General features: G+C 38.7%; 1 protein-coding gene and 1 pseudogene across 2 annotated transcripts in view; one reads left to right on the top strand and one right to left on the bottom strand.

Annotated features, from left to right (window-relative positions):
* UBAC2 (UBA domain containing 2) overlaps positions 1 to 13919 on the bottom strand; it is a 190279-nt gene extending 176360 nt beyond the window's left edge. The window contains exon 1 of one of the 2 annotated variants that reach the window (XM_036249573.1): positions 13811 to 13919. In XM_036249573.1, coding sequence (XP_036105466.1) covers positions 13811 to 13841 — 31 coding nt within the window. In that variant the 5' untranslated portion in view covers positions 13842 to 13919. The remainder of the gene's footprint in view (positions 1 to 13810) is intronic. The other variant, XM_036249572.1, reaches the window with a different exon arrangement.
* LOC118622961 lies at positions 2244 to 6041 on the top strand (annotated as a pseudogene).
* Positions 13920 to 16044: the final 2125 nt, after the last annotated feature.

Below are 16044 nucleotides of genomic sequence, written 5' to 3'. Positions count from 1 at the left end.
TCTCAATGAATACTTACAGTAACCCTGAGGCAGCAGTTAGTTATCTGCATGCTCTAGGTAAAAAATAGGCTAAGAAAGATTAAATAACTTGCCCAAGGTCACAGCTAGATAGTAGGAGGGCTAAGAGTTGAAGCCAGTTCTGCCTCACTCTAAAGAAAAAGGTTTTTCTAATATATAACCAGAAAATATGATTATCTTTATATCATGGTCCACTCTAAAAGGATTTTCACCATTACATTTTAGTACTTTACATATATCTTTTTGGTTCCTCAAAAAAGTTAAACATAGAATTACCACATGACCCAGTAAATCCATTCCTAGTTATACACCCAAGAGAACTGAAAAGCAGATATTCAAACAAAAACCTGAATATTCATAGCAGCATTATCATAATAGCCCAAAAGTGGAAACAACCCAAATATCAGTCAACAGATGAATAAACAAAATATAGAATATACTTACAACAGAAATATTATTCAGTCATAAAAGGAATGAAGTACTGATACATGCTACAATATGGATGAACCTTGAAAACATTATGTTAGGTGAAAGAAACCAGACATAAAAAGCCACATACTGCATCACTCCATTTACATGAAATATCCATATTAATGGCTGTCAGGGGCAGGGAGGAGGAGGGAATGGCCAGTTACAGCTTAGTGAGTACTAGGTTTCTTTTTGGGGTGAAAAAATTTTCTCAAGTTACATAGTGGTTGGTGATGACTGCACAACAATGTGAATGTACTGGAAGTCAATAATTGTACACTTTTAAATGAATAAATGGTAAATTTTGTTACATGAATTTTACATGAATAAAAATATGCATCTTTTTGTAATGAAGACACTAAAACCACAGGTCTTGCAAAGCTTAGCCATGTGGGCTGTTACAGAAGCATCACAGCAAAAGACAGAAGCAGAGGTGGGGATGGTGGAAAGAAAAAGGCAGCAAACCCAGCAACTCCGCCTGTCAGCCATGTAAACATATACTCATCAAAAACCCCAGTGTGGTTCACACCACTGAGAGGAGGTGCCACCATATCCTACCAAATTGGTTTTCCTATTTATGACTACTTAACTATTTGATAACTTCTTAGGGTTCCCACAAATATAGGATGATTTAGCGTCTCATGAAGTAACTTCTCTAAAGTTTTCCATCAGAAAGGGGCTAAACCACAAATAAATGTGGAAGTCCACAAAAGTGCAGTGACCCATGCATTGCAAGGAATACCTTCTGTTTCCACCATGATTTATTATTCAGGCCCATTAGCTTCCTAGAAAAAAGTTAATGAAATGTATCCTCAGTTACCAAGTAAGGGAGGAGGGAGTGCCTTCTGGTGATCATCTCAACAAAGACTTCCCTAAAACTGCCCAGGAATCCAAAGGTCCCAAGTATGTTTTTGTTATTTACAATCATTTCCCTACAATGTTTAGAAGTAAAATGCTCTAAGCCATCCACGAATCTGCTCCTGTTCCTAATGCATTGGGGAGAATTCAATGACAATGGGTACCTGCTACACTGATGGCCCCTCATACAAATCATCAAACAACTAGGCAACTGCCTGCCTCAGGATGGCAGCCAATAAACACTTGTTACTAGCTAGACCAATGCTTGTAAAATGTATTAGGAAAATGAACAAAAGAAAAGGCTAAGACGTTTCTAGAAAAGAACAACAACAACAACAAAAAGCCATGAAAGAAGAAGACTTGCTCTCTAAATGCAAAAATGTACTCTACATATAATACTTAGACAGTGTGAATTTGGGGGGCGGGGGGAATGAGCAATTTAAAACTGTAAAAGGAAGTTCTAAAACAAAGCCTAACACAAAGGCTTGCATGCCAGAGAAAAGTGTGTCAAATCCACAGATAATCAACAATGCATTCAGCACCTATACTTTTATTTTAGTACTGTCACTATGCTGAACTCCAGTTTATCTTTCTTAGAAAAATTTTACATTAAGCCTTTCATTTAGCATAAAAGCAGTAATTGTTAAAAGTGCTAATTAGACAAGAAATACAATTTTAATGAAATAATTTTAAAAGCCAAAAAGAAAAAATGTATTAATGTTACACATAAATACAGGATAAATTATTCAACAGTAGAAACAAATCTGAAAAATTGAGTCAGGAAGCTTGTGGATAGTTCTGGACCCATGTGATAAACTGTTAGAGAAAAAAAAGGAATTATAAAAAGGGAAAATGTATGGTTATTGGCAACAAAATTTATTGTAAATTCAAAAGCCTAAATGGGCCATGCAGATATCAGTGAAACAGGGAAAACAGATGGCAAAAGTGCATAATTGGTAGATTTTTTTTTTTGTCACCTACCAATCAAACCCTGGTGTTGCCAGATAGTCACCTGGAGATCAGAGAAATATGGATTCCTGTCTGAAATACTCTGTTGTTGTTTTTTAAACCAAGGACATTTTATTTACTTTTTAATTTACTTTTTATTTTTATTTTTTGTTGAGTTTCAGAGAGAGAGGATGGGAGAGGGAGAGACAGACAGAAACATCGATGAGAGAGAACATCAATTGGCCGTCCCCTGCATGGCCCCTACTGGGGGTTGGGGCCACAATCTGGGCATGTGCCCCGACCAGGAATCAAACCGGCGACCTCTTGGTGCATGGGTCGATGCTCAACCACTGAGCCACACTGGCCAGGCTGAAATACTCCAATTTTAAAATGTTGGAAGGTAACTCTCCTTCAGCCCCCCTACACTTACCACCAACACATAGATCAAACAAAACACATCTGTGGGGCCTATCAATTTTTAGTCTCGCCTAGAGAATCATCACTGAGGTGATACTTATCAGAGCAGTGCTAATTTAAGACAGGGCTAAGAGTTGTAAGGCCAAGACTGATGAAGATACTATTGGTAACAGCTTCATGAGAAGCCAGGGATGATCCCATATATTCTAAGACCCAAGGACTCTTGAATGAACCCAAGTAAGTTGACAAGTAAGGATACTATAGCTATAAAAACATCCACTAGAACAGCGGTTTTCAACCTGGGGGGTTGAATGACCCTATTACAGGGGTCGCCTAAGACCATCGGAAAACACGTATTTCCAATGGTCTTAGGAATTGAGACACGGCTCCTCTATCCATCTCCAGGCGGGTCCGCCCACATGCAGATAAGCCCACATACAACATGAAGAACTGTATTAAAGGGTCGCATCATTAGGAAGGTTGAGAACCACTGCACTAGAACATCTGAGAAACTAGACAGGAGAAGGAGTTATCTGCTCAGTAGATGTTTAATGTAGAAATCCTAGTCTGACTTTAAAGCTTTCATGAACAAATATTCCTATCTGGTGGAAATGCATAAGAAAACCAAGCTTAAAACCCTTTTAAGTTTGGACATGCACATGGCCTTTCAGCACCTAATGTGTTTGTGAGTAGAGATGCTTCTAGACATCTCTAACCACTGGTGCTGAGATTGCCTAGCTGACAGGGAGAAAAAGTCTCACTCAAACTCTAAACACTGAAATTAATTCTGAAGGGATTAAAGAATCAAATAAAAGCAATGAAACCAAAAAGATAGCTAGGTAAAATTCCAGTGTAAGACAACAGATTTGTACCACTTCTCCTCCCTTCCAAAGTCATAATGAGAAAAAAGAACCCCCAGAGAAATGTCTCCTTCCAAATGAGTCCAGGGAACTAATAATAAATGCCAAGACCTGGGGAGGAACATGAGCAATCAGAATTACTCATCAGAATAATCTAAATTATTCATCAGAATAATTCAGAGTATTTCTGAAATTTCAGTCATTCCCATTATAGCACCACAATTTTTGCTATATCCCAGTATTACCTATCCTATTATTTACTATTTTTCTTTAAATCACCTTACTGTGATTTAGTTAAATAAACATATTTTAAAGAAAACTTTATATCACTACAGTAAATGGAAATTGAGAGTCACTTTGTCATCAGTAGGTGGTAACTATAAAAATAAACACACTTTATTAAATTCTAACACTACTGCTCACAGAAAAATCTGGGCCTGCCTCCTGTTCTCTTAGGGACGTATTTCAGACTAGCACCAAACTGAGACTTTTTAATATAATGAGGATGAAAAGGAACTGAAAAGGAGTCATTATCTTCCTTTTGTTTCAATGGCATTTAATGTTGGGCCCACATCCTGTTCAAACCATCACCAGTAGTATGAGTGCTACCAGTGCATTTGTGACAGCTGAGCCTGTTAGCCCTTCCACAAACCTCATCCCTCACCCCCTGACACAATCTCACATTCTTTCTCACACAGAGCCATTCATTCCACCATCCCAGCTGAAAAAAAGACTTGGTCCCCAAAATAAAGTCCAAGAAATACTCTCCAAAGAAGGAAGACAATCTACTTATAGAGAACATAAAGAGTGTTGGAGGTCTGAGAAAAAAAGAGCTTGGGGCAACTTTAAACTTCCAAAAGAGATAACAGCCTGTATAACATGGAATGGGGGTGAGGAGAGGATAATAAGAAGGGTGCCAGGCTGGTGTGGCTCAGCTGGTTGAGAGTTGTCCTGTGCAGGGAAAGGTCACTGGTTTGATTCCCAGTCGGGGCACATACCCAGGTTGTGGGTTTGATCCCAGTCGGGATGCGTGTGGGAGGCAACCGATTGATGTTTCTCTCTCACATCAATGTTTCTTTCTCTATCTCCCTCTCCTTTCCTCTCTCTCTAAAAAATTCAATAAAAAACATTTTTTTAAAAAAGAAGAAGAAGAAGAAGGGAGCTTTATTCAGGAGTGAAATTCACAAAAAGAGCCAAGCCCACCTGACTTAGCCACTACAGGGGATTTTCACTGTTCTTTGCCCACCACTTTTCCCCAACCTCTGCACCCTATATGGAAACAAGCCTATTCACATGCTCTGCAAATCTGAAAAGAACCTACAGTCAGCCCTGCCTTTTAAGGTATGAGCCTCTTGAGGACAAAGACCTACCCGCCAATAAAGAGGAAACCCACCCCAGCTATTTTCAAATCCAGTCTTTCACTATATACAAGAATGGCCAAGCAAGCATCCAGAAAGCTCACCACCAGTGTCCTCTACACAAAAAAAAGTTTACTCCTTAGGGATGCTAGGGAAAAAACAAAGACAAATCCAAAAAAGAAAATGATGCAAAATTTAAGAAAGAGCAGTAGTTGAGTATAAACTTAAAGTAGTGAAGGGATATCAAAAGAAATTGAGAGACTCCCTGAAACAGAACTCCCTGACCTAGGGCTCTATTTCCTTCTAGGATTCCAATTACACACCTTGGTTATACAATAAAAATACCATCATAATAATGTAAGAACAGCAAAGCATGGAAGGCTTAATTATCATTATAGAACAGACCATAAATACAATCAAATTCCTCATCTAATCTATAAACAGAAACTGTAGTTGACAAATCAATAAAGACATAAGTACATCATTTAAAGTTATAAGTCTTTTTCCTCCCCGGTTGCTTATAACTATCTGGACCAGGAACTTCATGATTAACAGACAACTTCAGGGAAAACAAATGGTCATTGATGTCCTTCACCCTGCAAAGGCAACAGTACCTAAGACAGAAATTTGGGAGAAACTAGTCAAAATGTATGACTACACCAGATGTCATCTGTGTATTTGAATTCATAACCCACTTTGGTGGTGGCAAGACAACTGGCTTTGGCATGATCTATGATTCCTTGGATTATGCAAAGTAAAATAAACCCAAAAATACCCTTGCAAGATATAACCTGCCCAGGTCAGGTGGCTCAGCTGGTTGGAGCACTGTCCTGTATACCAAAAGGCTGCAGGTTCGATTCCCAGTTAGGGCACATACCTAGGTTGCATGTTCAACCCCTGGTCGAGGCATGTACGGGAAACAACCAATACGTTTCTCTCTCTCTCTCTCTCTCTCTCTCTCAAATCAATAAACATATCCTCGGGTGAGGATAAAAAACAAAGACATAACCTGTACGAGAAAAAGACCTCAAGAAAACAGCAAAAGGAACACAAGAACAGAATGAAGGAAGTCAGGGGGACTGCAAAGGCCAACATTGGTGCTGACGAAAAGTGAGCTGGAGTTTGGATAACAGAAGGAGTAAAGATTCTTCAGTGACTTAAACAAAAAAAAAAAGCTAAAATAGCAGAAGCAGCAAAGAAAAAGTAACTTAAAAGTGGTTAATCCTAGTGAGAATTCATATTACATCCTTATTTTAACTTTTTACTTATGCATATATTACTCCTATATTATTTACACACACAAACCACACACACACACACACACACACACACACACACACCAGGACTCACAGGGGAAAATAATCTACAAGAATATCCTCCAAACTGTTACTGGGGTTGAAGAAAAGAAAGAATTTCACATTCTCTTCTGGTTTATTTGAATTTGTATCAGCAGTATATATTATCTTCATAATAAGAAAAAAATAAGATACAAAAAATGTTAGATAAATATTTAACAGATCTCAAGAGGCCTGGGACTTGATAAAGAATGAAACTGGCCAAATAAAATTTATAAGCTAAATCCCTTTATTTTAATAATTTACTTATGAAAGAAAAACTTTATATAAATGATTTTCATAAATAAAATTTAAAACAATTGACAAGTGACTAAAATTTTTGTAATATACCCCAAGTCTAAAGCTAACACCCTTAAAAGGACTTTAGAAATCAATTTAAAAAAACACCCACTAATACTCCAATAGGAAAAAAAGCTGGCAAAGGACATAATTGGTCATATCAGTTCAAAAGATATATTAAAATGGCCAATAAATATGAAAGAGGGAAAAAGTTCACTTTCTCAGGCATTCAAAGAAATGCTGATTAAAAAAACAATGCAATGTCAATTTTTAATTTCCCAAGTAGCAAAAATTATTTTAAATTATTATGCTTAACTGTTACAAGAGTTTGGTAAGGAAGTTATGCTTCTAAGCTGCTAAAAAGTGTCAAGTAATATATCTTTCCTGGAAAGATTTGGCAATACTGATCAAAAGCTTTAAAATATTCCTCTTCTTTGATCATTTCTTTAGGATTTAGTCAAAGATGTGATCAATAACTTAGTTATAAAAATTACACTGTTTAAATGGAAAAATATTGGAGAAAAACATATTTTAATATAACATGTTATAACCCTTCAAAGTCATGATTTTGTATCTAAGATAAAGTTGGAGAGCATAAACAAAATGTATATTTGAACTCCATTTTGTGTAAAACCAAGTACATAAAAGAAAGAATGCATAGGTAAGCACTTACATGGAAAAGTCTAAAAGAATTAGCACTAAACTATCAGCAACAGTTAATGTATAGGAATATGCTTTTCTACCTTATATATCTGTGCAATATATTTCTTGAAAGCAAGCATATTTCAGTTTTGTAATAGGGCAGAGCAAAAACAATGCTGAGTCAACTTTGAACATTATTAATGATACTACGCAAATTCATTTAAGAAGGCAAAATGAAAAAAGCAGACTATGACACTGTATCTAGGCCTAATTTTGCTTTTAAAAATGTTTGTATAAATCTACAGGGGGAAATTTCACAACACCAATATGTAAGACAGGATGAAGTCTGGGCAGTACAGTGAATGAAATTTTATTTTTCCTTATTTGTATTTCCCAATTTTTTTTTTTTATCTTTACCTGAGGACATTTTTGCATTTATCTTCAGATGAGCGGGAGGGAGAGAGGGAGGAAGAGAGAGAGAGAAACATCAAGTGGTTGCCACCCACAGGACGCCAACCGGGACCAGGGACAAACTGCAACTGAGGTACGTGCCCTTAGCAGGAACCGAACCCAGAACTCTCTGGTCCGCAGGCCAACGCTCTAATCACTGAGCCAAACCAGCCAGGGCTGTATTTCCCAAATTTTCTACAGCAAAAACCATTCCCAGTGAGTCTTAGAAACAGAGTTAATAAAATAAAATTTCTCTGTTGCAGGGTTGCTAAGGGTCTTGGAAGTGTTCATTTGTATTGCAAGTCTTTAAAAACCAATATGGCTGACATTAAGGACATACTTGGTTGGCTACAGAACTCTTTCCAAATATTAATACAGTATATTATCTGCAATTTCACTTTCCTTGGTTTCAGTTACTCATGGTCAACTGTGATCCAAAAATTTTAAATGAAAAATTCAAGAAGTAGACAATTCATAAATTTTACATCGTGTGCCATTTTGAGTAGTGTGATGAAATCTCATGTGTCCTGCTCTGTCCCAGATAGGACATGACTCCTTCCTTTCTCCAGTATCTCCACACTGTACGTGCTCCCCCAGCCATTAGTCATTTATAGTTGTCATCTTGGTTATCACATCGACTGTGACTGTAGTCAAGTAACCCTTATTTTACTTCATAATGGCCCCAAACCAAAAGAGTGATGCTGGGCAATTCAGAAATACCAGAGACACTATAAAGTGCTTCACTTAAGTGAAAAGGTGAAAGTTCTCGACTTAATAAGAAAAGAAAAAAATTAATGCCCTAGATGGTTTGGCTCAGCGGTTAGAGCGTCGGCCTATGGTCGAGAGAGACCAGGGTTCGGTTCCCGCTAAGGGCGCATACCTCAGTTGCAATTTGTCCCCGGCCCTGGTTGGTCGTGCAGGTTGGCAGCCACTCGATGTGTCCCTTTCATGTCGATGTTTCTCTCTCTCTCTCTCTTCCTCTCTCTCCCTCCCACTTTGTCTGAACAAAAAATGTTCTTGGGTGAGGATTTAAAAAAAAAAAAATTATTTACTCAGGTCACTAAGAATGAAACCTGTCTGTGAAAATGTTAATTTATAAATTAAACTGTATCATAGGTATGTATGTATGTATGTATAGGAAAAAACATAGTAATATAGGGTTCAGTACTATCTGTGGTTTAAGGCATCCACAGGGGTCTTAGCATGGCATGCCTTGTAGATAAGGGGGAACTACTGTATCATGCTCTTTCAAAGGACTGAAGGGTCATGCTACATTCAAAGCACTGAAGGTAAGCACTGGAAAATGGCTGAGAACAATGATAATTCAACTTGTAAAGTCTTAAGAAAAATGTCTGAAAAAGAGAATCATGATTTAAATGAAGGTTAAAGTATAATTCTCATTTATAATCATAATTTATTTTTTTATTTTATTTATTTATTTTTCCAATCCTCATCCGAGGACATTTTTCCATTTTTTGTTCAGATTGAGTGGGAGAGAGGGAGAGAGGGAAAGAGAGAGAGAGAGAGAAACATCGACATGAAAGCCACACATCAAGTGGTTGCCACCCGCAGGACCCAACCAGGGCCGGGGACAAATTGAAACCGCGGTACATGCCCTTAGCGGGAACCAAACCCGGGACTCTCTGGACCGCCGGCCGACGCTCTAACTGCTGAGCCAAACCAGCCAGGGCACTATAATCATAATTTAAATGAAGGTTAAAACTTAAGCAATATACAACATGGTGACTACAGGTAATAATACTGTATTCTATACTTGAAATTTGCTGAGAGTAGATCTTAAATGTTTCACCACATACACAAACACTGTATCAGGTGATGGATATGTTAATTAGCTTGACTCTAATAATCATTTCACAATATTTATGTATATCAAGATATAACACTGTCTGCTGTAAATATATACAATTTTTATTTGCCAATTATACCTTAATAAAGCTAGGGAAAATAAAATAAACTGTACATACATTACACATTTTGGGTTAAATATACACGTAAAACAATTTTTAATTAAAAAAAATTTAAGGAGACCCTCACAGTACCAGTGTTCCACCAAAGCACAATTGAAAAATGCTAGAGTAAACTATTTACAAGACATTCTTTATCAGGTTGTACCTGTTAAAATTCCATAGAAATACATTTTTAAAATAGCTTGATTTAAGGTAGGTTCCACCTTTATTACTAACACTGATATTGAGATAGGTTGGGAAAAGTTGGAGGAAGATAATAACTTGACTAATAAGGGAAAAGAAGTGGAAAAGAAAAATATGCAAACAAAAATAACTATAGCAGCATTAACTATTACAAAAAAGATCCTAATTGGTACATAAAACATCTCTACTGAAAGCAAAACAGTATCTTGGCTCTGAGTTAGGAAGAAAAGAGGGAGACTGGTGGTTAGAAGCCATCAGAAGGAAAGTGGTGGAGCACCTGAGTCAACAGCTGCAGCAGTCACAAGGGGAGTAATGAAAAGCAACTTCCAGGACACAGTCATGCAATTCTCAAAGATTGGGAAATAGCCCACTGCTAACCTGAGCTATTCCATTCATCACTGGCCTATGAATATCCCAGAGTTCAAGAGAGATAAATGTAAATAAACTTATCATTTGAGGGTCTGAGAAGCAGTAGTGTGAATTAGTTTAGAACACAGAATAGGGAGCCAGTCTGGGTACGAATTCTAGTACTGCTCCTCAACAGCTTTTAAATGCCTCAGTTTCCTCATTTTAGAAGTCTGTTGTGTGACCTAAAAGTTACAAACAATATTTAGGTTCTATAAATTTACTTTTAATTATTTATTTGGATATTCATTTTTGCACTGGAAAAAGTATGAAGATAAACATCAAGATGTCAATAAAAGCTATTTTTAATTCTTCCAACTACTTTTCCATATTTCAGAATTTTCTTTGATGAACATATGTTTATTTTATAACAACATCAGTTCATTTAAAACACAAACATAAATGTGTAGGAGAAAAAAAAGATGAAGAAAATGAATAGAAATGGTAACAGCAGTTTTTCTCTATTTTCCAAACTGTCTTTAATGTAATTAATTTTACTTTTAGACTGAAAATAAAAATCATTTTTAAAAGTATCCTCTCTTACGTTTGCCCTTCCCTAGTTAATACCTGTCTTTACTTCTTAGCTAAAATCCTTATTTTAATTTTTTTATTAAGGTATAATTGACATATAACATTATATTAGTTTCAGGTATATAACATGACTCCATATTTGTATATACTGTGAAATGATCACCGCTATAAGTCTAATTAACATCCATCACCTTACATAGTTACAAAAAACTTTCTTCTAATGGGAACTTTGAAGATCTACTCTCTTAGCAACTTTCAAATATGTAATATAGCATCATTAACTAGAGCTACTATGCTGTACGTTACATCCCCATGAGTTATTTATTTTATAACAGGCCGTTTGAACCTTTGATCCCCTTCGCCCATTTCTCCTACTCAATTCCACAACCTCTGGCAACCACCAATATGTCCTCAGTACCTACAAGCTGTGTGTGTGTGTGTGTGTTTTGTTTTTTAAAATTCTACATATAAGTGAGATCATATAGTGTTTGTCGTTCTCTGTTTGACTTATTTCACTTAGCATAATGCCTTTGAGGTCCATCCCTGTAGTTAATGGATATTTAGGTTGTTTCCATACCTTGACTATTGTAAATAAAGCTGCAGTGAACATGGGCATGCATATATATTTTTGAGTTAGTGTTTTTGTTTTCTTCAGAAAAATTCCCAGAAGTGGGATTGCTGAATCATATGGTAATTCTAGCTTTAATTTTTTGAGAAATCTCCATATTGTTTTTCCAGTGACTGCTCCAATTGACATTCCTGCCAACAGTGCAAGGATTATCTTTTCTCTACATCCTCTCCAACACTTGTTATTTCTTGTCCTTTTGATGAAAGCTATTCTAACAGGTGTAAGGTTATGATATCTCATTACCCTCTTATTTTCTTCATGATACTTATCACTATCTGAAATCACATTAATTATTTATTAACCTATTTGATGTTGGTCTCCTTTATCTTGCTTACCACTTTACCCTCTGTACATGAACAGTGAGTACGCAACAACTTGTTGAATGAATAAATGAACTGGGGGAGCAAATGTAACACTAAAATACCATTCTAGTCACAAAATGTGGGAAGTAGGCAGGTGGTAGGAAATGGCAGAAATTTTTCCCTCAAAAAGAGAATATTGTTCACTACCCATGCCGGCACAGGTAGGCAGATTATTCTTGGGATACTTAATCAGGATCAGAACTCTGTGACTTACCAGAGAGCCTCACTTCTTACCTAAAGGAAATCACTTCCCTCTCAGTGGGTAGCCTTGCAAAGAAAAACTTTAAAGTAGGCTAACTGCTCACTTCCAGACTTGCCAAAAGACCACTCCTGGAAAAACTGCCTAAGCACTATAAACAATGGGACCAAGACTTGTTCAGTGTTGCATTCCCAGCACCTACCAGTTTTTGGTCCATGGTAGATGCCCAGAATGTTTGTTAAATAAATACATAAGACATGGTCTTCTGAGGAATGGCCATCCCATCAACATCTACGCTGTGGATACACTTATTTTAGAAACAGGGCGAGATAGCTAAGGAGCCCTTGGCCTAGGCCTCTCCCTGGGCAGCAGTTTGGTTCCTAGAATTCAATACTCACCCACCATGTGCCACAGATAATCAAGTATTACTTTCTCCACAGTCACCATGTATCAAATTGGTCAATATAATGGTTAATACAGTATTGTATAGTGATGGACTTCATTTGCCTTTTTAATTTTTTATATGTATTTTGGTCAGCAAGGAAGGATAGCTCAAAATACTGAAAGAACTAAAATTGAAGAATTCTACCATTAATTTTGTATCTATCAGTGTATGACTCACTATACAATACCAGGAAAATTAGATCACCCACTTGACTCTGTTTCCTCAACAGTCACAATGTTCTTTATGTTTTGGAGAAAATTTATTAGCTAGAACTTAGTTGTAATGTAATCTAAGGCCAATGCTTGAAAGAGTCCATAAGTAAAATGAATTATGAAACAAGGGGGAATCATAAATATTAAGCCCACTTCAAAACCTGAGAAGTTGAGAAGTGAGGAAGATTTAAAATTATGCCTGTGGCTCTGATACTAACTCACTCTCCCATTAAGACATGTATTCTCAAAAAAAAGATTCTTAACATTCACAACAGACCCTTAATATTTGGAAATGTCTACTCCATCTGTACTCTGGCAAGATTAACTTCACATGTATAAAGATATGAAGTGCTAACAGTGACAAGCAATTATAAAATTACAGCTGTTCAAACAATTCACTTGTTGGTGTATCAGTGCCTAATTTCGGTGCTGTGTGGTTAACATACAGTCCGCGTTACCAAAACTCAATTAATTAAACAATTTCAGTGAGAAACTGTTTAAAAGGCTATATATACTTCTCCGCCCTCTGTCTGCAGACCATCGCTGAAACTCAAAAAATCATAGCAACATCCAGCCATAGGGTCCACGCTTTCCTGCCACACGACTTCCTAACTTCCTTCCATTTTAAAAGTACTTCAATCCGTTTTTGTTTGTCTGAAAACTCTTAAGTGAGACTGAGAAAGGCAGAAATCTAAGTAAAACTGAGAAGTCAGCTCCTGGACCAGAAGCTGGAGTTTACATCCGGGAGAGAGCCAGTTTGTGTCTCTTTAGCCTAAATGAATGGAGCAAAGGTTGACAAGGAAGGGGGCAGCTTCCAGCATCGCCTCCGCCGGGTCAGCCTCACATTTCAGCCTGACACACGTACTGCTGAGGGCAAGGGGCCGGGCCAGGGGCCGGGCCAGGGCACCACCAGGGCACCCCGCCGGAGCAGTCCCCAGAGCACCTGAGCATTGCACCTGGGGCTCATAGGTGGGGGGCCGGGGCTGGAGGCGGGACTAAGTCGCCACTCGCCTTCCCGAGATGACGAGAGGGCGATGCCCGCTGCCTCCCACGGGCAGGGACCACCAAGGTGCGGGCGCCAGGATGGAGGATCGGCCCCCACACCTCCAGCAACCGCGAGGGCCCCCGCTGCCTCCAGCCTCCTCAAGGAGGTGTGCAGGGTGGCGTGTAGGGGACAGCCAGGATGGCGGCGGCCGGTACTCACAAAGCCCACTGGAGCCGGTGCTGCTGAACATGGTCCCGCCTGACCCGGAGCCCCCGCGGGGCACTAGGGGGAGGGGAAGCAGAGGTGGAGAGACTGCGACCGCGCAGGCGCACTCCCCACGAGGCAGCGAATCCAGCAACTGGATTCTACCTCAGGGGCCGCCTGTGAAAAGCGCATGCGCATCCTAGGAGGCGCACCGCTCTGTCCTCCGCCTCCCTTCCTGCTTGGGAAGGGAAGTACATCCACCGCTATTGGATCCACCTCTCCAGGTTTTCCGAGGGGACGGATGACCTTTGAAAAAGGAATGGGATGGTGTGGGAGGGGCCAAGGTGTAACTCTTGGGAGCGGCACACTCATGGTCACCTCCGCCAGCACGCCGAGGGTACCCTAGTCTTCGGGAATGCCGGCGTGAACATTCCATCGCGACCGCTATCTTCTGCTTGGAGGGACGCCTAGAGTGTTCTACGCATGCTCAGTCTCTCTTGGGCGGTCCCCAAAAGCTCTTCCAGTTCTCTATTTTGGTATTAAAGGGATCCCAAGACCAAAAGGTTTGAGAACAGCTATAATAGTTCATAAAGTGCTCCGAAGTTAAAAAAAACACACAAACCTTTCACTTATTTATGTTAAATTTTGCTAACATTCTTAACAACTAAAGGCATGGTAATATGATATGCAGACCCTGCTTGACAATATTTTCAATGATCCATACTTGAGTGTACTTCTACTCTGTACTCTGAGAACCTGTATGTGTTGACTGGTAGAAAGCTGTAAATTTGTCTTCCAAGAAGCAAATGTTATCCTTGGATGGGCTGCTTGGGCTTCACCTGGGATCTTCTTTGGACTAGATAGTGCCAGACCCTACCCCAGACCTATTAAGTCAGCATTTAACAAGCCCCTCAACTGATATGTATGCACATTAGTGTTTGAGAAGCACTAGTGTAGTGATTCTCAACAGGAGACGTTTTTGCCCACAGGGGGCATGCCAGTATTTAAAGTCAGTTTTGGTCTTGGGAGAAAGGGCTGCTACTGGCATCTAATGGACATAGGCCAGGAATGCTGCAAATACCCTGCAGTTCACAGGGCAGCGTCCCACAATAAAGAATGCTCCTGCCCAATATGTCAGTAGTGCAGAAGTCGAGAAACCTTACACTAGTGTAATTCATCCAACCTTTATCATGTAGTCCCAGATCTCTTAGTGTATATCATTTCTATTGTCCTTGCCTATATTTCCACATTGTCTTTTCTCTAGATTGTATTATGGAGAAGTAATTCTGTTAATTTAAGGATCATCGTTTGCCTTGCTGTGTTTTGAATCTGCTTTCTACATTGGGGTAATAATGGTAGCTTAAAAGGGTGAGTCCTTAGCCTGAAGGGATGTGTCTTAAGAAATGTATCCTAACCCATTTTGAGTCTCTTAGTGTGAAGACATTGTCTTCCTTTAATAAAATAAAACATAGCATCTTTAAGGTTTTGGCACCAGAAGGAAAAATCTTCAGGTGAGTTCTGGAAGAAGGTTGCTGGCCAACATCTTGACTAGTACCTTTCTTGTATATTTTACCCCTCCTTTAGCACCGTGTTCCTTTCATATAGCAGAGATAGGCTAGATTTTTTCCTAAACATTATTAAATAGTAGCGGGGTCAACACTAACAAAAAAATAATAATCACGCCTGGCCGGTGTGGCTCAGTGGTTGAGCATAGGCCCATGCACCAAGAGGTCTCTGGATCGATTCTCAGTCAGGGCACATGCCCAGGTTGTGGGCCTGATCCCCACTGTGGGGCATGCAAGAGGCGGCCAATCGATGTTCTCTCTCATCGATGTTTCTATCTCTCTCTCCCTCTCCTTTCCTCTCTCTCTAAAATCAATAAAGAAAAAAATAAAATAAAATAAAAAAAGAGTCACAAACTTCCAAAGTATCAAGTTCTGAACAGATGACAGCTATTATGCCTAAAGCTTACAGGCCATATCCTTTTCCACATTCTGACTGAGGAGCCCCTTTCAAATTCCTGGGAATGCTATCGACAATATTTTAGAGGAATCAATAGATAATGACTAGGGTTGATGGTCAATTCTTGGATAAATAGCTTTCTTACTGCTTCAAATATACTTTCAGCATATAATATCTATGAAATGAATATTTATGAGAAAGTAGGTTCGGAAGCTTTTAAAAGTGTAGTTGCATCTTTTTAATGATTCAATAGCATTCATAATACTGATCAGGGGGCATTTTGAAAA

Source organism: Molossus molossus, unplaced genomic scaffold, assembly GCF_014108415.1.
Source record: "Molossus molossus isolate mMolMol1 unplaced genomic scaffold, mMolMol1.p scaffold_m16_p_9, whole genome shotgun sequence".
Classification (NCBI taxonomy): Eukaryota; Metazoa; Chordata; class Mammalia; order Chiroptera; family Molossidae; genus Molossus; species Molossus molossus.
Note: the sequence above shows the minus strand (reverse complement) of the source record. Positions and strands in the feature narration are given on the sequence as shown.